General features: G+C 45.7%; 2 protein-coding genes across 3 annotated transcripts; both read left to right on the top strand.

Annotated features, from left to right (window-relative positions):
• Window positions 1–1,965: 1,965 nt before the first annotated feature.
• Window positions 1,966–26,242, top strand: LOC117363079 (carbonyl reductase [NADPH] 1-like). 2 transcript variants are annotated; one of them, XM_033950341.1, is made up of 4 exons: window positions 1,966–2,079; window positions 19,889–20,226; window positions 22,567–22,674; window positions 25,610–26,242. In XM_033950341.1, the coding sequence occupies exons 2-4, from the start codon at window positions 19,941–19,943 to the stop codon at window positions 26,044–26,046; spliced, it is 831 nt and encodes a 276-aa protein (XP_033806232.1). In that variant the 5' UTR covers window positions 1,966–2,079; window positions 19,889–19,940; the 3' UTR covers window positions 26,047–26,242. The 2 variants fall into 2 exon arrangements, with proteins under 2 accessions (XP_033806232.1, XP_033806234.1); XM_033950343.1 differs by lacking the exon at window positions 1,966–2,079 and adding an exon at window positions 17,109–17,945.
• LOC117363078 (carbonyl reductase [NADPH] 1-like) lies at window positions 2,012–10,849 on the top strand. Its single transcript, XM_033950340.1, has 4 exons — window positions 2,012–2,079; window positions 2,315–2,652; window positions 8,598–8,705; window positions 10,259–10,849. Exons 2-4 carry the CDS (start codon window positions 2,367–2,369, stop codon window positions 10,693–10,695), a joined length of 831 nt encoding a protein of 276 aa, XP_033806231.1. The 5' UTR covers window positions 2,012–2,079; window positions 2,315–2,366; the 3' UTR covers window positions 10,696–10,849.

Consider the following 26,242-nt stretch of genomic DNA (forward strand, 5'->3'; position numbering starts at 1 on the left):
CAGCGATGTTAGCGAATCCAGCCCCTAGTTACTAACAGCGCACGTTAACATCATTTTCACATGCTAATATGGTAGCACACATTCCAAACTCTAGCTACTAAGCTGAAAGCCTTCTGGAGACAGAGAAATACCTATTGTACTTGAATGCAATGTACCTTGAGCTACCAATGACAAAGGGTGAACTAAAATCTAAATAGAAAAGCTGCTGATTCACTCTGACTGTATATAGGGTGTATACGTAGGAGTTTCGTCAGCCGTAAGCCTGAAGTCATTATGCCATTATATAGATCCATGGTGAGACCCCATCTGGAATACTGTGTACAATTCTGGAGGCCTCATTACCACAAGGATGTGCTGAGACTTGAGTCAGTCCAGCGAATGGCCACCCGGATGGTCTCGGGACTCAAGGATCTCCTGTACGAGGAACGGCTGGATAAACTGCGGTTATACTCACTCGAGGAGCGCAGAGAGAGGGGAGACATGATTGAGACGTTCAAATATCTCACGGGCTGTATCGAGGTAGAAGAAGATATCTTCTTTCTCAGAGGTCCAACGGCAACAAGAGGACATCCATGGAAAATCAGGGGCAGGAAATTGCACGGTGACACCAGGAAATACTTTTTCACCGAAAGAGTGGTTGATCGCTGGAATAATCTTCCACTTCAGGTGATCGAGGCAAGCAGCGTGCCTGATTTTAAGAAGAAATGGGATCGTCACGTGGGATCTCTTCACAGAGTTAAGTAGGGGAGGGTCATTAGGGTGGGCAGACTAGATGGGCCGTGGCCCTTATCTGCCATCTATTTATATGTTTCTATGTTTACCTGAAGCATAAAGGGCTAGATTCACTAACCTTGCGATCCGTGGGCGAATGGAGGCAGGCCGACCGATTCGCCAACCATCTTCATGCAAATGGGGGTGATTGGAGGCATGCCCCCATCCGACGACATGGATCGCTGGTTAGCGATCCCGACGCATGCGCAGACCATCTACTTTGCCTGTAGATGGTCTACGCATGCGTTTGCTGTCCGGTTTTGGAGGTTTTTTTACTCGTCCCGACTCTCCTCCGAAGTCCTGCCTTCCTTCCCCATCTTGCCTCCGGTGCTGTTCTAATCCTGTGCACGGATCATCTTACTTTTAACTTTTTATAGCGGGTTAAAACCATGGGCTTACACTGCGGGGGAAGGCCGGGGCAGAAGCAGGGCAGCGCTGTGTGGCAACTCGTAACTCCAGAGGCGGGGAGGCAGAGAGCGGGTTTATTTCAGAGCTGCAGGGCTGGCAGGACAGTCGGAAAGGAGGTGCGCGACTGGTCCCCAGCAGTCGCTTCTCGTCGATCGGCCAGCCCAGTCGGTGTTCAAGATTTTTGTTTAGTGAATCGCGTCCCTGCCTACTTTGCATGCCGTTTCCCCTCATTTGCATGCACGGATCAGAATCGGATCGGAACTGAGGTTAGTGAATCGGGTCGGAGGAAAATCGGGTTGCAAACCGATTGGTACACGATCGGTTTGCTTAGTGAATCTAGCTAAAAAGTCAATAAGGGAGCATAGGTGCCAACGTTTCAGGTGTGGGGGGGGGGAATGGGGTAAACAATGAAAATGATTCCTCCCTCCACAAGGCCAGAAGAGAAAGAGGAGCTCAGCAAAATAAAATTCCACTTGGGTCTGTTCAAAAGCCTGGCTAGAAACGGTCTCTCCCATCGCAGCCAGCTCTGTGTGTGCCAGCGGGTGTTGAGCACCCCCAGTTTTGAGCAAGCTCCTTCCCTGAGCCAAGGGATAGGTGATTTGAGTTTTTTTGGCACCCCCTCTATCATTTGGAAATGTTGGTGCCTGTGCTGTGACCTCGCCCTGTACAGATCATTCATGCCAAAAAAGCATGCCTTTTGCTCTATAGGCAATTTGTAAAGTATAAAAACAAAAAAACACCCTTTGCCCTGATCTCACACATAGGTTCAGAAGCCTGTACAAGCTGGTGCTGGAGGAGAACTTTTTTTTTTTTTTTTTTTGTCACTGGTTAAGCATCACCATTTTAAAAGGTGTTGGTTTCAGTTGCTGAGAAGACTAGTCCAGGAAGGAACCTCCCTTGGTGAGTTATCTGCGATTGAAAACACACCAAAGTATTCTTATTTGAAGAATGAAACAGCTTTAACTAAACCGTACGACTCCTTTTTTAAATGAGGACGTCTCAAATCAATTTTACTTTATCATGCACGCTGCTTTCCCCCTAATTAAATCATGCATTTGAGCAAATGCCCATTGCTTTAGTGTCAGCTAGAATAATTTGTGTCATTCGTAATCATTGAATTCTCTCTGTTACTCAGGTGCATCTTTGCTGCTTCTGACTGAGGTGCGTTAATCGGGAACTGCCCTGAGATGGCCAGCAGGCGGGTGGCGGTGGTGACGGGCTCTAACAAGGGCATCGGGCTCGCGATCGTGCGGGCTCTGTGCAAGCAGTTCACCGGGGACGTGTACCTGACTGCCCGGGACCCCAAACTGGGGGAAGCAGCGGTCAAAGAGCTGAAGGGTGAAGGCTTGACGGCGTTTTTCCATCAGCTGGACATCACGGACCTGCAGAGCATCAGGAGGCTCCGGGATTTCCTGGAAAAGAAGTACGGTGGGATCGATGTCCTGATCAACAACGCGGGGATTGCTTTCAAAGGTAAGATCTGTTGGCTGCTCTGCTCTCTTAAGAGGCTGTAACCCCTCAGAAAGATCTTAATAGAGCAACCGCTCAAAAAAGATTTTGAGTAGAGAATGACATGGGGACAAATTTTCCCCTGTCCCCGCAAGATCTTTTCCTGGCCATTTCCCATTCCTGCAAGCTTCGTCCTCATCTGCGCAAGCCTCAAACACTTTAAAATCCTAAGTAGCAACATTCTAGAGCTCAGATTGTGATGTCATAATGCCTCATTCCACCAATGCCTAAGCTCCATCCTCATCTGCACAAGCCTCAAACACTTTAAAATCCTAAGTAGCAACATTCTAGAGCTCAGATTGTGATGTCATAATGCCTCATTCCACCAATGCCTAAGCTCCGTCCTCATCTGCACAAGCCTCAAACACTTTAAAATCCTAAGTAGCAACATTCTAGAGCTCAGATTGTGATGTCATAATGCCTCATTCCACCAATGCCTAAGCTCCATCCTCATCTGCACAAGCCTCAAACACTTTAAAATCCTAAGTAGCAACATTCTAGAGCTCAGATTGTGATGTCATAATGCCTCATTCCACCAATGCCTAAGCTCCGTCCTCATCTGCACAAGCCTCAAACACTTTAAAATCCTAAGTAGCAACATTCTAGAGTTCAGATTATGATATCATAATGCCTCATTCCACCAATGCCTAAGCTCCGTCCTCATCTGCACAAGCCTCAAACACTTTAAAATCCTAAGTAGCAACATTCTAGAGCTCAGATTGTGATGTCATAATGCCTCATTCCACCAATGCCTAAGCTCCGTCCTCATCTGCACAAGCCTCAAACACTTTAAAATCCTAAGTAGCAACATTCTAGAGTTCAGATTATGATGTCATAATGCCTCATTCCACCAATGCCTAAGCTCCGTCCTCATCTGCACAAGCCTCAAACACTTTAAAATCCTAAGTAGCAACATTCTAGAGCTCAGATTGTGATGTCATAATGCCTCATTCCACCAATGCCTAAGCTCTGTCCTCATCTGCACAAGCCTCGAACATTGAAATCATAAGTGTTCAAGGTTTGTGCGGTTAAGGCAGAGCTTACAGGAATGGGGCAGGGACAAGGACAAAACGCGCAGGGACGGAACGTGGAAATTGAGTTCCTGTGGGGACGGGGAAAAATTTGTCCCCATGTCATTTTATAGATACATTTTTAAAAATTTGTTGATACAACCTGGTATCTATCCTTTCTGCAAATTACGCTAAGATACCAGGAACCTGATCAGTTAAGATTCCAGGTAAACCCCCTTCATCAGGCTTATGCTAATTTTCTAGGGTGATCGCACCTCGATCAGACACCTTTACTTTGAATGATTTTGTTATGGGAAGTCCATGCTTTTTTTTTTTTACTTATGAATGTGTACCTTTCCTATCTTAATGTAGTTCTCCCCCCTCCCCCACGCCCCCGCTTTTACAAAACCGCGATAGCGGTTTTTAGCGCAGGCCGGCGTACTGAATGTTCAGTGCTGCTCCCGACGCTCATAGGAACTCTATGAGGTCCATTTAGTAAGGCGCGCTAACCGATTTAGCGTGCACTAAATGCGATGGCATCCATTATATTCCAGAGCGCCTTAGCATTTAGCGCGTGCTAAACTTTAGCTCACATTAAATCAATTAACGCGTCTTAATAAAAGGACCCTTATGAGCGTTCAACAGGCCAGCCTGCGCTAAAAACCGCTATCGCGGTTTTGTACAAAAGAGAGGTGGGAGGGGGTTAAACCTGTAAACTGCTTTGTCCTACTGGAGAGTTTAAGCCCTAAAGTACATTTGGAATAAATAAGTCAGTTAGCTGGCTTGCACAGTTTTGAAAGGGTGCCTGTTTTATGACAGGATTTTATTTCTTGCAATTACTGGAAGAGAAAAAAACTGCTCAGGTTAAAAATCCCTTAAGCAAAGCTGCTACAAACCACACCCAGAAACTTCCCCCACCGATTCTGAAACTAAAGAGGTTCTAGCAGAGATTTATATATGCAGTTGTTTTAGCCCAGGGATCTCAAAGTCCCTCCTTGAGGGCCGCAATCCAGTCGGGTTTTCAGGATTTCCCCAATGAATATGCATTGAAAGCAGTGCATGCACATAGATCTCATGCATAGTCATTAGGGAAATCCTGAAAACCCTACTGGATTGCGGCCCTCAAGGAGGGACTTTGAGACCCCTGTTTTAGCCCATCCTCCCAAAGGAGCTAAGAAGGGTTATAAATCAGGTACTCAAGCTCACAGTCTTATCTGCTGTGCCTGGAGCAGTGGAGGATTTGGTGACTTTGCCCGGGGTCACAAGGAGCAGTGCAGGGTTTGAACCCGCAACCTCAGGGGCTGAGGCAGTAGCTCTAACCACTAGTCCACACTCTCCTTGTCAAAGGTTTTGCTTGCATGTTTTTTTTCTGTGTATTTTTTTTTTTTTACCAGAGCAGATACAAAGGTATTAGGTGCCCTAGGTAAATCTTCAACCCCCAGGCCCCGCAAATGGAGGGGAGGAGTAGCCTAAAGGTTGGTGTGATGGCCTGGGAAACTGGTTTTAATTCCCACAGGAGCTTCTTGTGACTCTGGGCGAGCTCATTAACCCTCTATTGTCACAAGTACAAAATAAGCGCCTGTATATAAGAAACACAGAAAAGCAGCATATCACATCCCATCCCCTATTAACTTTAAGGGTCTGTCACCAGAGGTGCCCTCAGTGATTTGGACAATCTCAACAGTCATGATCTCCTCAAAGCTAGGGTTACCATATGGCTCTAGAAAAAAAGATATTTTTATTTATTCAATTTTCTATACCGTTCTCCCAGGGGAGCTCAAAATGGTTTACATGAATTTATTCAGGTACTCAAGCATTTTCCCTGTCTGTTCTGGTGGGCTCACAATCTTCTAAAGTACCTGGGTCAATGGGGGGATTAAGTGACTTGCCCAGGGTCACAAGGAGCAGCGTGGGCTTGAACCCACAACCTCAGGGTGCTGAGGCTGAAGCTTTAACCACTGCCCCACACTCTCCCCTACAGAGCTTAGAGGCACACAATATCGATAGAATTATAGGATATGCGGAATTTAAATTATTTAAAAATAAATAAATAACATAACATATAATAGTCTCAGAATAAGCCAAAAAATTTTTGAAAAAGACTCAAGAGATTGCTTATTCAACACAATTAAGGTAAAATCTTATTGTTGTCAAGAAGAATCTATTACTTGATATTTATAAGGACTTCAGAGGTGACACTCATAGGACCATGTCATTAGAGTGAAAATTCACTGTCTCTTCATTTGTCCGAATACTTTTTATTTGTATTTTTTATCCATATATAGAGTAACTAAAGTGCTTAGCATGCTTGATAATACAGTGGAACCTTGGTTTACGAGCATAATTCGTTCCAGAAGCATGCTTGTAAACCAAATTACTCGTAAATCAAAGTGAGTTTCCCCATAGGAAGTAAGGGAAACTCGCTTGATTGGTTCCCCCCCCCCCCCTCCGGGCCACTGGCGCTGTTCCACCTCACCCCATCACAGTTTAATTGCCCAGACCACCACTATGTGTATGTTTAGAACAAATTCCCGACCAAAAAATTGCCCAAGTTCCAAACGCCCAAAACAAGACCTTTTAGGCGAAGACGGGGGCCAGTCCTTCGCCTAAAAGCACGATTCTCTAACCAGCATCTGTCATAAACAACGCCGGTTAGAGAATTGTGGAACCGTCCACCCCTCCCCCCAACAATCGAAGCAGGAGAGATGCCCAATCTCTCCTGCCGCCACCAGCCGCGACCCCCCCCACCCCTGTAGACACAACACAGCAGGAGAGATGCCCAATTTCTCCTGCCAGACACTCCCCAGAACTGGCAGATCTTCACCGTAGGAGAGATGCCCAGGATCTCCTGCTGGACTCCCCATCAAGCCTGCGCAATCTTGACCGGCAGCCCACCCCTGGACCCCCCTTCACCTCCACAAAGTCCCCCCTAACCCCACCCAGGCTTTAGACGCTTGGGCCAATCAGGCCCTAGGCCCCTCTCCGGTGCACCCCAAATGCACTTGGAAGGAGCAGGCCCTCCATTCAGACCAAGGCAGGCCTGCCAGACAAACAGAGAGAGGAGGACCCATTCGGCCAGCAATCAAAAAAAAGGTTAGAGGAGGGTCTGGGGGGTTCAGGTGGGGTTAGGGGGGTCCAGGTAGGGGGTCTGGGCAGTCCGACAGGGAGGTGGGGGTTATCCGGCAGGAGAGACTAGGCATCTCTTCTGCCGGTGAAGATCGAGCGAGTTCGGTGAGGTGTCTGACTGGACATCTGTCCTGCCAGTGAAGATCTGTCGGTTTCGGAGGGGTTCCGGCAGGAGAGATTGGGCATCTCTCCTGCCGTGATATGTCAGGAGGGGTCACAGCAGGTGGTGGCAGGAGAGCTTGGGCATCGCTCCTGCTCTGATTGTTAAAGGTACAGGGGGATGGGTTGCTTGGGCCACTAAGCTGATCACAGCAGCCGTGATCAGATCAGTGTCCCGATCTGGAACTTATACCTGTTTTGGCTTCGTCTAAGTCAAAATGTATAAGTTCTGTCTGGCAACCGTTCAAACTTTTTGATTATTATAGTAAACTGGGTTAAAGGATATCTAACAATCACTCTATAATATCATATTACTTGGCATAAATATGCCATTAACCAACGTTTTTCTCTTCTTTAATTATATGTATGTTACCTTTTTATGCTTGCTTTTTTTTTTTCTAACCCTCATTAATGAACCCTCAAGAGATGAATAAATCAATAAACTAGGAGGATGGTATATCATACAATATGAACAGTTTTCAGTGCGTAGGACCTCCCATAACGTACGTTATCCCAAGTCCGCAATCTATCCAATTCATGTCAAATAATAATTTATACCATTACCTCCATTCCATCCCTTATATTTTTTAAATAGTTTTTTTTATGTAGATATATACCAGTGGTCTCAAACTCAAACCCTATGCAGGGCCACATTTTGGCTTTGTAGGTACTTGGAGGGCCTCAAAAGAAATAGTAAATGTCTTATTAAAGAAATGACAATTTTGCATGAGGTAAAACTCTTTATAGTTTATAAATCTTTCCTTTTGGCTAAGTCTTAATAATAATATTGTCATTTATAGCTAAAGAGACATTTGATCAAGAAACTGTTTTATTTTACTTTTCTGATTATGATAAACATGCCGAGGGCCTCAAAATAGGACTTGGCGGGCCGCATGTGGCCCCCGGGCCGCAGGTTTGAGACGAATATATAGCAATGTGTGTCTGTGTTTTATATCTTATTTGAATTCAGTACATCAAACAAACTGCCCAACAAAACATGTTAAAACTATCAGTTATACCCTCTTAATTCATGGCCTCGTTTGCTTAAATCAGCAACACTTATCTTCTATGGCAATATGCCAGTCCAACGTTGGATATATGAACGTTTCAGTCACATGACCTTCATCAGGAGATGTAAAATTATTGCTGATTTTACAAAAAAAAAACCCATTATGTGCTATATAATGTGCAACAGCTGCAGAAAGTTTTTGATTATGGCTGCTGGATGACTTAAGTCTAGCTCAGTCCACGTCCTGCCCACCTCCCGCCCTATCCACTCCTCCAAAAACGCCCCTTTTCGCTCTGAGCACACAGAGGCAGTGAAAAGGCCTAAGTTGGTTTTAGACACGTCTAAAACCAGTTTCGATTACTGGTACTTGGACAACCTATCTTTTTGATCGTCCAAGTACCAACTTAGGCCATTTTTTGGACTTTTTAAAAATTATTATTATTATAAGCCCCTTAGAGTTTCTAGCTTGTGAATTTTAGTCAAATGCACCTTCTCAACCAATCAATTGGAGTAAAACACTGGACTGTTTTACTGTTTTGTACATCTGTTGCGGGGACTTTACTGTCTCATTCCTTTGGATCTTTTTCTCTTTTGCATACTTATAGTTGATGACACCACTCCATTCTGTGCTCAAGCTGAGGTGACCTTGAGAACAAACTTTTTTGCTACCAGAGACGTCTGCAATGAGCTACTGCCACTTATAAAAGCACATGGTAAGATTAGTCTCATATCTAGAATTAATGTGATTACAATTAAAATCCGGTCTGTATCTGGGCGACCTGCCAAAGCATAGCTGTCCTCAAAGGTGTATAGCAGTGTATCGCAAACTGTGTGCCGCGACACACAGGACGTGCCTCTCGCTGTGAGAGGCACGGTCCTGTAGGCAGTCAGCCAGCGCGGTTGACTCTCCTCCTCGCCAGCATCTCTCCTCCTCTCCCCGCACCTCCCGGATCCCTCCACCAAAGCGGATTGTGGCCAGATTCGCATTAGAGAATGACACGGTGCCAAAATTCATCACCGTTCCCGTCCCCACGGATAACCGCGGGAAATAATCCCATGTCATTTTTAGTGTCTGTTTCAACCTCAGTCCTTCTATACCAGCATTCTTCAAAGCAAAGCTTGCGGGTCAGTGGTTGTGGCCATTCATACTCTGATTCTTATGTGAGCCAAGGATAATGAAGCCATTGTGACATCACTGATGTGGTTGGCTCTTAGGCACTGGTGGAATGAGGCATTATGACATCACAATATCTGCTCTGGATACCAGAGACTGTCATTCTGTAGTGTCTATTTCAACCTCAGTCCTTCTACCCCAGCATTTTTCAAAGCAAAGCTTGAGGGTCAGTGGTTGTGGCCATTCATACTCTGATTCTTCCCTCTTTCCTTAAATAATGACATGAAGATGGTTTCCCATGGTTATCCACGGGGACGGGAACGGTGATGAATTTTGTCACCGTGTCATTCTCTAATTCGCATGCCCCAGAAGTCTTCTTTCAGCAGCAGTAGGTTGGGGGAAGGAGGTTCGGGGGCAGGGAGGAGGGGGGTTGTCCAGCAAGAGGACATGGGCTCCCTCCTGCTGGTGAGCTGTGTGGGGGATGGAGGTGGGGTGTTTCTGTCTGGCAGGAGGGTTTGGGCTCCCTCATGCCTGTAATCACAGGGTTCAGAGGGGGTTTCTGTCAGCAGGAGAGACTGGGCATCTCTTCTGCCGGGGAGGTTAGGAGGGATCATGGCAGGAGAGATTAGGCATAAGAACATAAGCAATGCCTCCACTGGGTCAGACCCGAGGTCCATCGTGCCCAGCAGTCCGCTCACGCGGCGGCCCAACAGGTCCAGGACCTGTTACCATTGCGGGCGGGGGGGGGGGGGGGGGCAGGTTGCCTGGGCTGCTGATCTGATCGCTGCAGCCACGATCAGCTCAGCGGCTTGATACAGAACTTATACCTGTTTTGACTTGGTCTAAGTCAAAACGTATTAGTTCTGTCTGGCAACCTGTCAAACCTTTTTGACTATGGCTGCCAGACAACTAAGTCTAGGTCGGCCCATCTCCCGCCCTATCCACTCCTCCAAAAACACCCTGTTCGCTCTAGGTGTATAGAGGCAGAATAAAGGCCTAAACTGGTTTTAGATAATCTAAAACCAGTTTTGATTATCAGTACTTGGACGATCTGTCTTTTTGATTGTCCAAGTACCAACTTAGGCCACTTTTTGTACTTTTTTTATTATTATTATTATGAGCCCCATAGTATACTTGTTTTCCATCTTGTAGGAAGAGTGGTGAATGTCTCCAGCATGGTTAGTGTAAGAGCGCTCTCAGGCTGCAGCCAGGCACTGCAACAGAAGTTCCGCAGCGACACCATCACGGAGGAGGAGCTGGTAGCGCTCATGGAGAAGTTTATTAAAGACGCTAAAGACGGTGTGCACAGCAATGAGGGCTGGCCCAACAGTGCTTACGGCGTGTCCAAAATTGGGGTGACCGTCTTGTCCAGGATTCAAGCAAGAAAGTTGAATGAGAAAAGGAAAGGGGAGGGGATTCTCCTCAACGCCTGCTGTCCAGGTTGGGTGAGGACAGACATGGCGGGCCCTAAGGCAACGAAATCTCCAGATGAGGGAGCCGAGACCCCGGTGTATTTGGCCCTTTTACCGCCTGACGCCGATGGGCCTCATGGCCAATTTCTTAGTGAAAAAAAAGTTGAGAAATGGTAGATCAGCCTCTCTGGTTATAACGGTTTGAAGTTATATAGATGGGTAAGCTCTATGGTGGCTCAGACCATCAGTGCATGACCCTAAAGAAATGGGAATGAATCATGAACATCTGTAAATATTAAAGCAGAGTTGTATTAAAACATTTGGAACTGGTTCTAAGTGTTTATGTTTTTCCCTTTTGACTTGATAATTGACAGGTTTTTTTTTGCTTTCCTGGACCTAATTTGAGTTACCAGGGGGTCCATGAAAACCCAGGCATGACCTCTTTTTAGTGAACTGTCCGAGCGCCTGGAGGGATTTCCAAAACCTGGCAGTTTGTACGAGTTTTGGATGTTCCCGAGCTTGGGGGCCGCGTTTAGAGGCCCTCTGCACAAGCGCAGATGTTGGCGGGATGATGTCATACACGCGTGCACATGTGTGTGACATCCGGGCATGGGCAGAGGCCCTCCTGATGCGGCCCCGAGCTCAGGGAAGGAGACTGGAGGTTCATGTTGGGGTGGGGGGGGGGAGGGGGCAGAACAGGGCGTGGCTGGGGAGCTGAACGGGTGCGGGCCAGGTGGACTCTTGTTTTTAAAGAGGATATCTGTCAATCCTAGACCTGAGTGGTCCAAGTATCGTGACCCAAGAAATTATCAACCTGGTGCACTCTCTATTCTTGTTCTGCATATTCTAATTAGCTTTAGCTTTGCTTGATTAAAGATTTTATTTTATTTATTCAATTTTCTATACCGTTCTCCCAGGAGAGCTCAAAATGGTTTACATGAATTTATTCAGGTACTCAAGCATTTTCCCCTGTCTGTCCTTGTGGGCTCACAATCTATCTAATGTTCCTGGGGCAATGGGGGGATTAAGTGACATGACCAGGGTCACAAGGAGCAGCATGGATTTGAACCCACAATCTCAGGATGCTGAGGTTGTAGCTTTAACCACTGCGCCACAATTTGTGATAACAATGTGTGTGGTTGTATAAGCAGTGCATCTCACACTCTTTCATGTACACACACTGAGTTCATATCTTACTGTATATTCATATAACCATAGTGGATTTGGCAGAAGACCAGAAGACTTCTTGAGGTCCTTTATGCCTCGATTTCTAAGATACCACAGGCAGCAATCAACAAGATTCACCTTCAAACAGCATCAGAATACGTGTGCCATACAATAAATGAGAAATATGACCTCCTAAGGCAGTGATCTTCACTATTTTTCTAGTAAAGGCCTATTTAGGAGAAAAAAAAGCCTCGGTATGACTGTCAAGATTCTTTATACAGAAATGTGTCACTCTAGCAGTAGTAATACAAGACTACCACTAGGGCCTTCAGGCTCTGTCCATTTCAATCCCAGCTCTGGCAAGGGCAGGAGACTAAGGATCTCTCCTGCCCAGGCCAAGAGACACCAAACAATTTCAAACAGTATGCCCGAGGAGGGGGAGAGAAAACTTCTAGGTGAGCAGTGTAGCACTTGGGGCATCCTTGAGGTTGACGGTGTTCTGATTTGGGGACACAGTTGGGGGGGCCACAAAAGAGGGTTTCAGCTTTGGGTGGCATTCTGGTAAGGTTGCCAGAACCTTTAAGAATGTGGCCCGATGCTCCCGAGCCAATGAAATAATACCGCTTACAGGGTGGCTCACCTAAGCAGCTCAGCATTATTCTTTTAACATGGGAGTCAGCACCGTTTGGCGACTCCTATGGTCTAGGTGTGGTGAAAGTCCACTTTTTACTGTACCTGGATAACTAACCCCCTTATACGTGCAGGTGATATTGGCTCTCGCAACTGCTTCTGCTTGCATGTAGAAGCTTCTGAATGATGATGCTCCTTTTGTAAATGCATAGTTTATAGAATGATTGATCCTGCAGCTTCAATCATGGGCTTATCATTTATTTATTTATTTATTTGTTCAATTTTCTATGCTGTTCTCCCCAGGGAGCTCAGAACAGTTTACATGAATTTATTCAGGTACTCAAGCATTTTTCCCTGTCTGTCCCGGCAGGCTCACACTCTATCTAATGTAGGGTTACCAGATGTCTGGATTTCCCCAGGCATGTCCTCATTTTGAGGACATGTCCAGAGGTCTGGACATTTTTTCAAAACCCGGCTGGGTTTTGAAATCTTGGAACAAATCACTGTCGGGCAGGGATGCCATGCGATGATGTGACGTGCACATGCATGTGACTTCATCACATCGAATCCATGCATGGTAGGGCTAGGGCAGGATTGGGGTAGGGATGGATGGAACTGGGGGGGGAGGGTCTAAGGGGTCTGGATTTTCCAAACAGAAAATCTGGTAACCCTAATCTAATGTACCTGGAACAATGGGGGGGATTAAGTGACTTGCACAGGGTCACAAGGACCAGCATGGGTTTGAACCGATAACCTCAGGGTGCTGAGGCTATAGCTTTAACCACTGTGCCCCACACTCCCCACTGGGGCTTGTGTGCATCTGTGAAGCTGAAAGCTATGCCGTCAGTAGTGTCACTACCAGCAGGGCCTCCCAAGGTGGACAGGTTTCAGCGGAGATGTCAGACTAATGATGTACCACCCATCTGGGCAGCAGCAGATGGGCAGTGTTGGAGGAGGAGGATTGCGTTCAATGCGACAACGGCGAATTTATACTGCGCAGAAGAAAGGCCCGGCAATCTACTTCTGTATTCTGCCACGAAAACTTGATATCGTTATCAAGTTGGTAGGAATCGAACACGAGTCGATGGAACCTATCCTGAACCTGCAGCAGATATAAGGAAATGCATGTATATTTCCCATAGCCTTATACAGATGTGAAAGGTTCCACATTAATAAAATAGATTGGAAGTAGTGAGCATCCCATCTTGGATATTCCCTGATCAATACTGAGCCAGCAGTGATCAGCATTCTTCTATGCACCGTCACCAGCTAAATTATACCCAGGCACTAGCGTTGAATATCCGGGTCTCACCAGTCATATACACTTCTCCCTCCGTATTCGCTGTGATAGGGGATTAACAGACCCGCAAAAACAGAAAACCCGCAAATAACTTTTTCATATGTTATTCGCTGTTTTCTATTAAAAGCCATCGTGGATATGGTGAAACCACGAATAACATGGCGGGAGACCTGGCCTGTTCCTGAAGGAGAGGCAAACCACAGTGAAGAAAGTGCTGGGAATCAGCGATTTTTCTATGCAAACTAAAATAATTTGGGGGGAGGAGCCAGCAAGCTAAAAACCGTGAATAATTGAAACCGCGAATGCTGAAACTGTGAATACAGAGGGAGAAGTGTACTGGCCACAGAAACTTAAGTCAGTACCAGCTTTCAGCCAGAATCTGCATAAGATATTTATATGGGGCCTGGCTGAATATCATCCGAGACCCACATAAAAGGAGTCCACATTTCCCCCTTTCCATCTTATGACAGACCAGTCCCTCCTTCAGTCATTTATTGAGTCAATCAAATGTTGCAATGTTATATACACAGAGCGATATCCACATACGTATAATATGGTGCGGACCTAGCACGGTCCATGTTTCGACTAAGATGCCTTCTTCAGGGGTCCTAAAGAGTATGACCATGTGTGAGAGAGAAATTGACTAGTGAATATTAAAATATGTAAATATGAAGTGAAGGACAAGAACAGTGAGACGGTGAGAAATGAGATTCACATGCTCAAATTTACATTATGAAATGTGTGACTATGGTGTGACATAAAGAAATGTGGATGCATCCAGGAGGTAGGCAAACAGTGAGTCAATGAGGTGAAAGTAAAAATTATGTAAATGTCAAAATGAAATACTGTGAGGATAGAAATGGTGAGTAGAGAGTTGCGCGGGGACAGAAATCCCACTCATCCCCGCCCATCCCCGCCAGGATCCTCTCCGTCACCCCCCCCCCCCCCCGGTCAGGATCCTCTCCGTTCCCGTCCCCCCCTCATCCCCGCCAGGATCCGCTCTGTCCCCACCCATCCCCGCAAGGAATTACCTCCAACCCCGCTCGTCCCCATAAAAAGCAGCAATTACAGAAGAAAATCCTGGAGAAGGACCGAGATTGTCTGGCAAAGTTACACGAGAAAATGGAGTAGATTCTGCGCCGTTCACGGAGGAGGGTGTTTATGAGCAACTTGAAAAACTGAAGGTGGACAAAGCGATGGGACCAGACGGGATCCATCCCAGGATACTAAGGGAGCTCAGAGAGGTTCTGGCGAGTCCTATTAAAGGCTTGTTCAACAAATCTCTGGAGACGGGAGTGATTCCTGGGGATTGGAGGAGAGCGGATGTGGTCCCTATTCATAAAAGTGGTCACAGGGATGAAGAAGGAAACTACAGGCCGATGAGCCTCACTTCAGTTGTTGGAAAAATAATGGAAGTGTTGCTGAAAGAAAGGATAGTGTATTTCCTTGAATCTAATGGGTTACAGGATCCGAGGCAACATGGCTTTACAAAAGATAAATCGTGCCAAACGAACCTGATTGAATTTTCTGATTGGGTGACCAGAGAGCTGGATCAAGGACATATGCTAGATGTAATTTACTTGGATTTCAGCAAAGCCTTTGATACAGTTCCTCATAGGAGGCTGTTGAACAAACTTGAAGGGCTAAAGTTAGGACCCAAAGTGGTGAACTGGGTCAGAAACTGGCTGTCGGACAGACGCCAGAGGGTGGTGGTTAATGGAAGTCGCTCGAAGGAAGGAAAGGTGACTAGTGGAGTCCCTCAGGGTTCGGTGCTGGGGCCAATCCTGTTCAATATGTATGTAAGTGACATTGCTGAAGGGTTAGAAGGAAAAGTGTGCCTTTTTGCAGATGATACCAAGATTTGTAACAGAGTAGACACCGAAGAGGGAGTGGAGAATATGAAAAAGGATCTGCAAAAGTTAGAGGAATGGTCTAATGCCTGGCAACTAAAATTCAATGCAAAGAAATGCAGAGTAATGCATTTGGGGATTAATAATAGGAAGGAACCGTATATGCTGGGAGGAGAGAAGCTGATATGCACGGACGGGGAGAGGGACCTTGGGGTGATAAGTGTCCGAAGATCTAAAGGCGAAAAAACAGTGTGACAAGGCAGTGGCTGCTGCCAGAAGGATTCTGGGCTGTATAAAGAGAGGTGTAGTCAGTAGAAGGAAGAAGGTGTTGATGCCCCTGTACAGGTCATTGGTGAGGCCCCACTTGGAGTATTGTGTTCAGTTTTGGAGACCGTATCTGGCGAAAGACGTAAGAAGACTTGAGGCGGTCCAGAGGAGGGCGACGAAAATGATAGGAGGCTTGCGCCAGAAGACGTTTGAGGAGAGACTGGAAGCCCTGAATATGTATACCCTAGAGGAAAGGAGAGACAGGGGAGATATGATTCAGACGTTCAAATACTTAAAGGGTATTAATGTAGAACAAAATCTTTTCCAGAGAAAGGAAAATGGTAAAACCAGAGGACATAATTTGAGGTTGAGGGGTGGTAGATTCAGGGGCAATGTTAGGAAATTCTACTTTACGGAGAGGGTGGTGGATGCCTGGAATGCGCTCCCGAGAGAGGTGGTGGAGAGTAAAACTGTGACTGAGTTCAAAGAAGCGTGGGATGAACACAGAAGATTTAGAATCAGAAAATAATATTAAATATTGAACTAGGCCAGTTACTAGGCAGACTTGTACGGTCTGTGTCTGTGTATGGCTGTTTGGTGGAGGATGGGCAGGGGAGGGCTTCAATGGCTGGGAGGGTGTAGATGGGCTGGAGTAAGTCTTAACAGAGATTTCGGCAGTTGGAACCCAAGCATAGTACCGGGTAAAGCTTTGGATTCTTGCCCAGAAATAGCTAAGAAGAAAAAAATAAAAAAATTGAATCAGGTTGGGCAGACTGGATGGACCATTCGGGTCTTTATCTGCCGTCATCTACTATGTTACTATGTTACTTCTGACAGGATCATCAATTCCAGTTTCTTTTGCTGTTTTCCTTGTGGAATCTCTTTGGGGGAACCCTTTTTTTGTTTTCTGTTCAGGTAATTAACTTATAAACCCCCTCTTTTACTAAGGCTGACGTGTCCATTATATTATATGGACGAACCCTTCTTCCAAAGCCTTCCATCCCCGTGGGAGTCCCATTGGCTAGAGGGGGGTCCCCGTGGGAGTCCCGTGGGCCAGAGGGGGGGTCCCCGTGGGAGTCCCGTGGGTTAGGGGGGATTCCCGCGATCCCCGTTCCCGTGCAGACCTCTAATGGTGAGATGCTACAGGGCCAAAGTAGCCTGGCCCTGAGCACTAATTGTCCACCCACCCTGCTCTGTATCTGACAGCCACTGTGACTCAGCAATTTTTCTATAACCAGAGGGAATGCTGGGTAGGTCGCTAGGGAGAACCAGCACTCCCTGGCTAGCCTGGCGCCAAGTACATGAAGGGGCTGGGCTGGAATGCTTTTGTTAAAATGAAATTTCACGCTTTCTGGGATCACTTCAATCTTAGGCAGCAGAAAAAAGGTTTGCCACAGAGGATCCCACTCATTTTGTGCCCCATGGAGGTCAGGGGGCAGCTTGGGTTTGCTTTTCCCTCCAAGGCAAAGAGATGTTCCACTGCCCCTGATACCAACGCTCAAAATGTGGCTCAAGTGAAATGCTGAATGAACGTATGTCAGAATCAGCACTTTAGCTCTAGTGCCAAATCTAGAATAGCATTGAGCTCCAATAATTTTTCAGCATTGATTTTTGAATCTAGCCCTGACTGCTTAAAAGTAGGCGGACTCTTTCCATGCGACATAAGCAATTGTGCAATTTTCTTAAAAGTATTTTTCTGCATGCAAATTAGACTTTGCGTGCAGAAACAACTTCATAAAATTACTCCCACAAACATGTTAGCACAATCCTAGTTCCAGTTATGCTAGGGAGTGCGGAAGTCACACAAATTCCCCAGAATGCCTTCCCCCTTTCAACGTGCCTCCCTGGAAAAGCAAGACAAATCTGCCTGTGCCCTGCCATAGCAAATGCGGAAGAGAGAGACAAGCTCAGTGCACGGAAAAAGACATCTTAGCCCGTCCAAAAGCCTGGCTAGAAACAGCCTCGCTCTGTGGAAGCCTTAATACGAGAGGAAAAAAAATGCCTTATGCTCTACAAGCCATCTTCAAAGTTTAAAGAAAACACCTCCATCTGGATCTGTCTCACACACACAGGTTACTGCAGGTTAAGGCTAGTGCTGGAGGAAAACCTTTTTTTTTTTTTCTTCTTCTTCTTTCTTGGTTTTAATATCCACAAGCTCAGAAAGTGTTGGGTTCAGTTGCTCTGAAGACTATTCCAGGAAAAGAGCCTGCTTGGTGAGTTACCTGTGATTGAAAACCCCCCCCCCTTCCATAAAAAAAACCCCAAACATTCCTTATTTAAAGAGTGGGCGGCCCAAAGTAAGGGGTCTTTTACTAAAGATTAGTGCATGTTGTTATCTGCCACAGATCCATGTTATTCCTATAATCCCTGCTGCAGAGAGCATGTGATGGGTTTTGTTTTCTTTAGTAAAAGACCCCGCCTAATCCATTTTTTTAAATGAGGATTTCTCAGATTAACTTTACTTCCTGAAGGACACTATTTTCCATGCAAATGTCCATTATTTCTTTACAGTGTATATTTCTATCAATTACTCCCAGAGCGGCTACATCTAACGCCAGGCACCAAGACTCTCTTGCAACAAACACTAACCCCCTCTTCTATTAAACTACGCTAGCAGTTTTTAGCGCAGAGAACTGCGCTGAATGACCCGCGCTGCTGCCGACACTCATAGGAATTCTACGAGCGTCAGGAGCAGCGCAGGCCATTCAGCGCGGCTCCCCGCGCTAGAAAACTGCTGGCGCAGTTTAATAGAAGAGGCCCTAAGGCTTCCTTTTATCAAACCACATTCGGGTGTTTTGTTCTTTGTTTTCTTTTGTAATTTATATTCCGTATATCCTACAATTCTATCCGGATTACAAATTATTCAGGTACTCAAGCGTTTTTCCCTAACTGTCCCGGCAGGCTCCCACTCTATCTAATGTACCTGGGGTGGGGATTAAGTGACTTGCCCAGGGTCACAAGGAGCAGTGTGAGATTCAAACCTATAACCTCGGGGTGCCAAGGCTGTAGCTCTAACCACTGCACTCTCACATCATCAGTCATTAAACCTCCTGCTGGTTACCACAGGTTTTGGGTTGTTGTTGTTTTTGGTTTTTTTTTAAATCACTGGCTGCTGCATTAAAAGCTCCAGTGCTCATAGAATTCCTATGAACATTGGAGCTTTTACCTCAGTGGCCGGTGATTTAAGAAAAACAAAACCCTAATGCTGCTTGATAAAAGGGGGCCTAAATCAGTTCCTTATACTTAGTTTACCTGTATAAACAAGTTGCCTTGAGTTTAGCTTCCCATCTGTTTATCCCAACGTACGCTGTACCACCCATCTGGTCCCCATCTAATATCTGCATTTGACCTCTGGCCTATAAGATAAGTTGTATTATAGAAAAGCATTAGTGTCATATCGATATGATTTGAAGGTGTCAGGTCAAAAGCGCGCCGGGACAAAGGCGTGCCCAGACAATTGAGCGCAGCGCGGAGGCGCGCGCCACTCAAAATTAATGTTTTTAGGGCTCCGACGGGGGTGTGTGTGTGGGGGGACCCCCCACTTTACTTAATAGACATCGCGCCGCGTTGTGGGGGCATTGTGGGGGGGTGTGGGGGGTTGTAACCCCCCACATTTTACTGAAAACTTCACTTTTTCCCTGTTTTTAGGGAAAAAGTTAAGTTTACAGTAAAATGTGGAGGGTTACAACCCCCCAAACCCCCCATAACGCCGGCGCGATGTCTATTTAGTAAAGTGGGGGGGGGGTTCCCCAACAAAACCCCCCGTCGGAGCCCCTAAAAACAGTAATTTTGTGCGGCGCACGCCTCCATGCTGCGCTCAATTGTCTGGGCGCGCATTTGTCTTTCGTGCCGTTGTCTATGAACCGATTTGAATGTTCTGATTTGTGCTTATTAGATCCTGCATAAGTATTATTGAATTTCTGTGCTGATAAATACATTTTTGAAACTGTTTCATGGTAATCCTATTAATAAGTTTCAGATTACTGATTTTGACTTTACCTCAGTCATTGTATTTATGTATATATTTGGTCTTTTTACTACTGTTATGCTGTTAACAAAATAGTAAGTTTTATGTTGAATTAAACCTGCTGTACACTGCTCTGGGTGAATTTCATAAAGGTGATTAATAAATAAATAAAGCCCCTCTGTTACTCAGGTTCGTCTTTGCTGCTTCTGACTAACGTGTGTTAATCGGGAACTGCCCTGAGATGGCCGGCAGACGGGTGGCGGTGGTGACGGGCTCTAACAAGGGCATCGGGCTCGCGATCGTGCGGGCTCTGTGCAAGCAGTTCACCGGGAACGTGTACCTGACTGCCCGGGACCCCAAACTGGGGGAAGCAGCGGTCAAAGAGCTGAAGGGTGAAGGCTTGACGGCGTTTTTCCATCAGCTGGACATCACGGACCTGCAGAGCATCAGGAGGCTCCGGGATTTCCTGGAGCAGAAGTACGGTGGGCTCGATGTCCTCATCAACAACGCAGGGATTGCTTTCAAAGGTAAAGTCCGTGGCTGCTTTTTACCTGGATTTTAGGATCTTTGTGGCAACCAGCATTAGGTTTAATGCCTGATAATGCCCTTTAACCCTTTCAGGACCATAAGGATCGTAGGCCAATTTTTGTGGTTTTGACGACATTTTTATGGTAAAAAGGGCTTGCAGATGCCAAAAAATTGATTTTTTTTTTGTGAAATATCATTATTTTTTTTTTTTAAAATCAAACTTCTGGCTTATGGACAGTGTGGCAAGTGAATCTTCTCGTCAATCTGGCAACGACGCTAATGAATGAATGTCGGAACCAGTTTGTTTACATAAAGGCAGTATCATATGGAATCCGTACATATCAAATTTAGAACTGTAGACTATCCCAATCAAAATTTATAGGATTTTAAAGTTATGGGACAAATATGTCCCTTGGTCCTGAAAGGGTTAAAGCTAACCAAGTTGAATGTGCATTAATTGCACGAAAGATATTGTTAGATCATAAGAGCTGCCATACTGAGACAGACCAAAGGTCAATCAAGTCCAGTATCCTGTTTCCCAAAGTGGCCAACCCAGGTCACAAGTACTTGGCAAGATCCCAAACAGTAAAATATATTATGTGCTGCTTATCCTAAGAATAAGCAGTGGATTTCCCCCAAGTCCATCTTAATAATGGCTTGTGGACCTTTGTTTTAGGAAATTATCCAAATCTTTTTAAAACTCTGCTAAGCTGACTGCCTTCACCTTCCAGAGTTTAATTACGCGTTGCATGAAATGATGTGTGTGTGTATGTATAAAGCAAAAGGAATAAAGATACTTTTTATTGTACTAACAGTGCATTCTTTGATTAGCTTTCAAAGTTTCTGAAACTCAGTGCTGGAAGATGTAAAAGCAGTTAATGTAACTGGATTTATGAAAGATTTGATGAAATTTCTGGGGAAAAAGTTCATAATCTGGGATAGATCAAGGCTTAGGCAAAATAGGCACCTGCCCAGGGTTAATAAAGTTTTATATCGATATATGGCATGGGGAGCGTGTGGTGCAGTGGTTAGCGCTACAGCCATGGCACCCTGAGGTTGTGGGTTTGAATCCTGCACTGCTCCTTGTGACCCTGGGCAAGTCACTTAATCCCCATTACCCCAGGTAGATAGAGTGGGAGCCTGCTGGGACAGAAAGGGGAAAATGCTTGAGTACCTGAATAATTTGTAATCTGCATAGAATTTTAGGCTAAGCAGAATATAAATGATTAAAAATAAATAAATAAAATATATTTTAATTTGCTTCTTATTTATACCACTCGCTGGCCTGGATTCAGGATTTGTATGACTCAGGCCCCACTCTAAATGTGAAGATGGGCAGGGCAGCGGAGATGATTGGTTTCATCTGATTCTGATACAGACATCCAGTGTGGCTCCATCTAATATGCATAATTTATCACGCCACGTCATGGCCCAATGTACTGTTAATCTGGTCCTGGGTGCAGAGGTGAAATAACGGGCCACTAAAGGAAGCTACTGTCTGCCTGCCCAAGCCTCATAGAACTCATCCTGCCAACCACTGAATTTAGGAGGTCACCACATGCCTGCTGGACTGGCTGAGCTGGGAAGGTAGAGAAGGTGAGAAGGGGGGAAATAAATCTGAGCAACAGGGGAAATGGAGAGAGAAAGAGAAAAGGTCCTCCCTCTTACCCAATACTTTTGCTGTTCAAAAGTCCCACCTATCCAACATTTGCATACTACTGAGGCAATGTGCGTGCAAATCTCCCTCATGCATATTTATTAGGAATATCCTGGAAATGTAACTGGTTCATGGCTCTTTTTTTTTTTTTTTTTTAATAATTTTTATTATTTTATTAAATTACAAGAGTGTAATACAGTAAATTGACAACATGAAAATATTATAAGAAAACACTATTACAAGCAGAAAGTATAGAATCATAACTATAACCGCCCCCTTCCATCAATTATTGATATTAACAATAATAAACATCTTAATAAGAAGATTCAATATCTATGTTAATTTCAATATCTATTACTATCCAACCCTCCCGCCCATCCCAACCCAGATGTGTAATGAAAAAACTCAGAAGGCAATATATTATCTATTAATTTGCATTCGCAAATAAAGCCAATGGATTCCAAATTTTGTTAAATAAAACACTACTTCCTGAACGTTCTGCGTTTACTCTTTCAAATCTATATGTAGTACATACATTAGTCCACCAAAACGTGTAATTTAACCTGTCATGATTTTTCCAATTTTTGGCTAGCTAAGAACCAGAGCTGGACATCCCTAGAACATTTTGGGCAATTTTGAGGTTTCATTGAGAATTATTTTCTCCTTTCTTCCATGCTAAAAGATGCTGACCCCACTCCATTTGACGTTCAGGCTGAGGTGACTTTAAAAACAAATTTCTCTGCTACAAGAGATGTCTGCAATGAATTACTGCCTCTCATGAAACCTCATGGTAAGTTTAGCATTTACTGTATGAGCTCAATGAATCTATTATTATAAGCAAATTTCATTAGGCAAATGTTTTGTAGTTACAGTTACATGGCTTCTCTAGACAGCGATCCCGACGCATGCGCAGACCATCTGTAGATGGTACACGATACACGGTCGGGTTGCTTAGTGAATCTAGCCCAAAGTTTTGGAACAGGTAGTGGTGGATTTTTCCCTATGATTGACATCTACCCGCGGTGGATGGGGGGGCGTGTCAATTGCTAGAAAAGTGAGTGGTGTTTGTGTTTAGTTGGCCTTGGTTGAGCAAATGAGGAAATTGTAGTTCCAATCCAATCCAATCCTTAGGGCTCCTTTTACGAAGGTGAACTAGCGTTTTTATCGCACGCACCGGATTAGCGCGCGCTAGCCAAAAATCTACCGCCTGCTCAAAAGGAGGCGGTAGCGGCTAGCATGTGCGGCAATTTAGCGTGCGTTAAGCCCCTAGCGCACCTTTGTAAAAGGAGCCCTTAGTCATATACTGGGTCATTCCCAGAAGGGACTTGAACCGGTTGACAAAAGTTAGCGCAAAAGAACATAGGAAAACAATAAGTGAACAGGAAGTTCATCCATTACAATCACTTATTTGTCAGCTAAAAATTTCTTAAACTGATACGTCTTCAAAGTTTTTCTAAAACATGTCAAAGAGGAAAAGAGTCTAATTTCTAAAGGGAGGTCATTCCAGATTTTTACCAAGGTAAATGCCATAGAGCAGGGGTGTCCAACCTGCGGCCCCGTGAAGTATTTTGTGCGGCCCAGGTCGAGGGCGATGCAGTGTTTTCCTCTGCTGCCCCCGGGTATTTACCATCTTGCTGGCTTCCTCCTGTGTCTTGCTGCAGCGTTTGAAAGTTTGTGCGTCCCCAGAAACATTTTTGGGGGGCCAATGCGGCCCAGTGAAGCCAGAAGGTTGGACACCCCTGCCATAGAGTGTGAAAGCCTACGCAAAGTTTGAATACCTCTATTAAGAGGAAATACTAATTTAAATGTATGTATACCTCTAGTAGATAGAACTTGTTGAGAATTAAAAGAAAGGGTAAGTAATGAGGAAAAAAATCCCATATAAACTTTTAAATACAACATTAGCACACTTGAGGAAATGGGAGTAATAAGTATAAGGGGTGGGTATTGAATGAAGTCACAGATTTTGGTATAATGTTCAAGTATGAGTAGTTTTCAGATATGGATTATGTTTTCTTCCTCAGGCTCATGCACACAAAGTTACCATATTAGTATGCACTTCTCCCTCCGAATCTGTGGTTTCAGTATCCGCGGATTCGGTTATTCGCGATTTTTTTTAACAAAAAAAACCTATTTTCATTTTTGGGCTATTTTTTAAGCCGTCCAAGCCTCCCCAGAACCTTACTTGGTGGTCTAGCAGTGAAGCGGGGCAGGAGCGATCTTCCTATGCTCCTGCCCCGTGCAGAGCCGTTATCAGAATGGCTGCCGGGAGTTCCCGTTGTAGGGGTGGGTCAGGGGTATGCCTTTCGGGGGGGGGAGGGTTAATTTAGGTATTTAAATACCACCTAAAGTTATCTAAGTGGTTTACAATCAGGTACTCAAGCATTTTCCCTATGAGTCCCGGTGGGCTCACAATCTATCTAGGCATCCCTCCTGCCGATGATCTTTGATGGGGGGATACTGGCAGGAGGGACTAAGCATCCCTCCTGCTGGGGGATGTCTTTGGGGAGTTAGCAGCAGGAATTGGGCACTCCTGCTGCTGCTGACATTCACGGGTGGGGGATGTCTTTGGGGGTCCCAGCAGGAGAGACTGGGCATCACTCCTGCTCACCGTCTATGTGGGGGGGAGGGGCGGGGGTACAAATTCCCTACTGCGGCCGCTAAACTGATCATGGCAGAGAGATTCCTTTGCCGTGATCAGCTCAGGGGGGTGGCCTAAGGAATCTGGCCAATCGGAATCTTAGGCCACTTCCAGCGCATCCCAGAATGCACTAGGAGTGAGGCCTAAGAATCTGGTTGGCCCAGGCGCCTAAGGCCCCTCCCTGGTGCATCCCACGATGTACCAGGAAGGGGAAGGCCTGCCATTTTGGTGAAGGACCCGCCTGCCAGAGGCTGGAAGAGTCCTTCCGGTTGGCCAACTACAAAAGGTAGGGGAGTGTTTGGTTGGGCTGGGGGGGGTTGGTGGTCAGGCGGCCTACCTTAATGGGGGGGTTGGGGTGTCCGGCAGGAGGGACTGGGCATCCCTCCTGCCGGGGAAGGTTGCGGGTTATTGCGGCAGGTTCGAGCAGGAGGGATTGGACATCCCTCTTGCCGTGATCATTGGGGGAGGGAAACAACGATGATTCCACCATTATCTAACCGGCACTTATGAAAGACGCCGGTTAGAGAATTGTGGTTTTAGGCGAAGAACTGGTCAATCCCACACCTAAAAGGTCTTGTTTTTGGCGTTTGGGTCTTGGGCACATTTTTTGGAGGAAATAGGGCTTAAGGAAAGATATAATGGCGGTCTGGACGATTAAACCCCTGAACGCACAGGTAGGCCATTCTCAAAAAAACACACATTTTGGACGTTTTTTTCAAGAATGGACATTTCCTTGCTGCCTACTTTGGGCGCCTAGAGCCTTAGGCCTAAAGGGACTAAAACGTTTTTTTTGATTATGCCCCTCCACATCTAGCAAAGCCTGCAGCAGGGTCTTAAATGTAGGTGTTGAATATACAAGTAGCATAGTGCTCTTTTTCTCATTCCTACTTGGCAGAAGGTGGGGAAAAGGTAGTGGGATATGCAGGGGGGGGGTTTCCTGTTGGATTATGAGCCATGCTTTGTGTACTGGTTTTCATGCATTTGTAATGATTACTACTGGAAACGTGAATAAACATATATTAAAAAAAAATAAAATAGAACGTGTTTATGCAGTAACCGTTAGGTTTGGTTTTAATGTTTTTAGGAAGGGTAGTGAACATTTCCAGCTGGATTGGCAGCAAGACCCTGGCACTCTGCAGCGAGGACCTGCAGCAATTGTTCCGCAGCAATGCCATAACAGAAGAGCAACTGGTGACGCTCATGGAGAAGTTTATTAAAGACACTAAAGACGGAGTGCACAGCAAAGAAGGCTGGCCCCACACTGCTTATGGCGTGTCCAAACTCGGGGTGACCGTCTTGTCCAAGATCCAAGCCAGAACGCTGAATGAGAAAAGGAACGGGGAGGGGATTCTCCTCAACGCCTGCTGTCCCGGCTGGGTGATGACGGACATGGCGGGTCCCGATGCACTGAAAACGCCAGATGAGGGAGCCGAGACCCCAGTGTATTTGGCCCTTTTACCACCTGATGCCGAGGGGCCTCACGGCCAATTAGTTAAAGATAAAAAAGTTGAAAAGTGGTAGGCCCGCCTTTGGGAATACAACGTCTGTCTCATTTTAGAACAGTTTTGCCTAACTCTAAATGCCTGTTGCCCACTTAAATTTATAGAATACTAGCATTTACCTAGAAAGGGAAAACATAAGAACATAAGAATTGCCGCTGCTGGGTCAGACCAGTGGTCCATCGTCCCAGAGGTCCGCTCCTTCGGCGGCCCTTAGG

The sequence above is a fragment of the Geotrypetes seraphini genome, chromosome 6, assembly GCF_902459505.1.
Source record: "Geotrypetes seraphini chromosome 6, aGeoSer1.1, whole genome shotgun sequence".
NCBI lineage: Eukaryota > Metazoa > Chordata > Amphibia > Gymnophiona > Dermophiidae > Geotrypetes > Geotrypetes seraphini.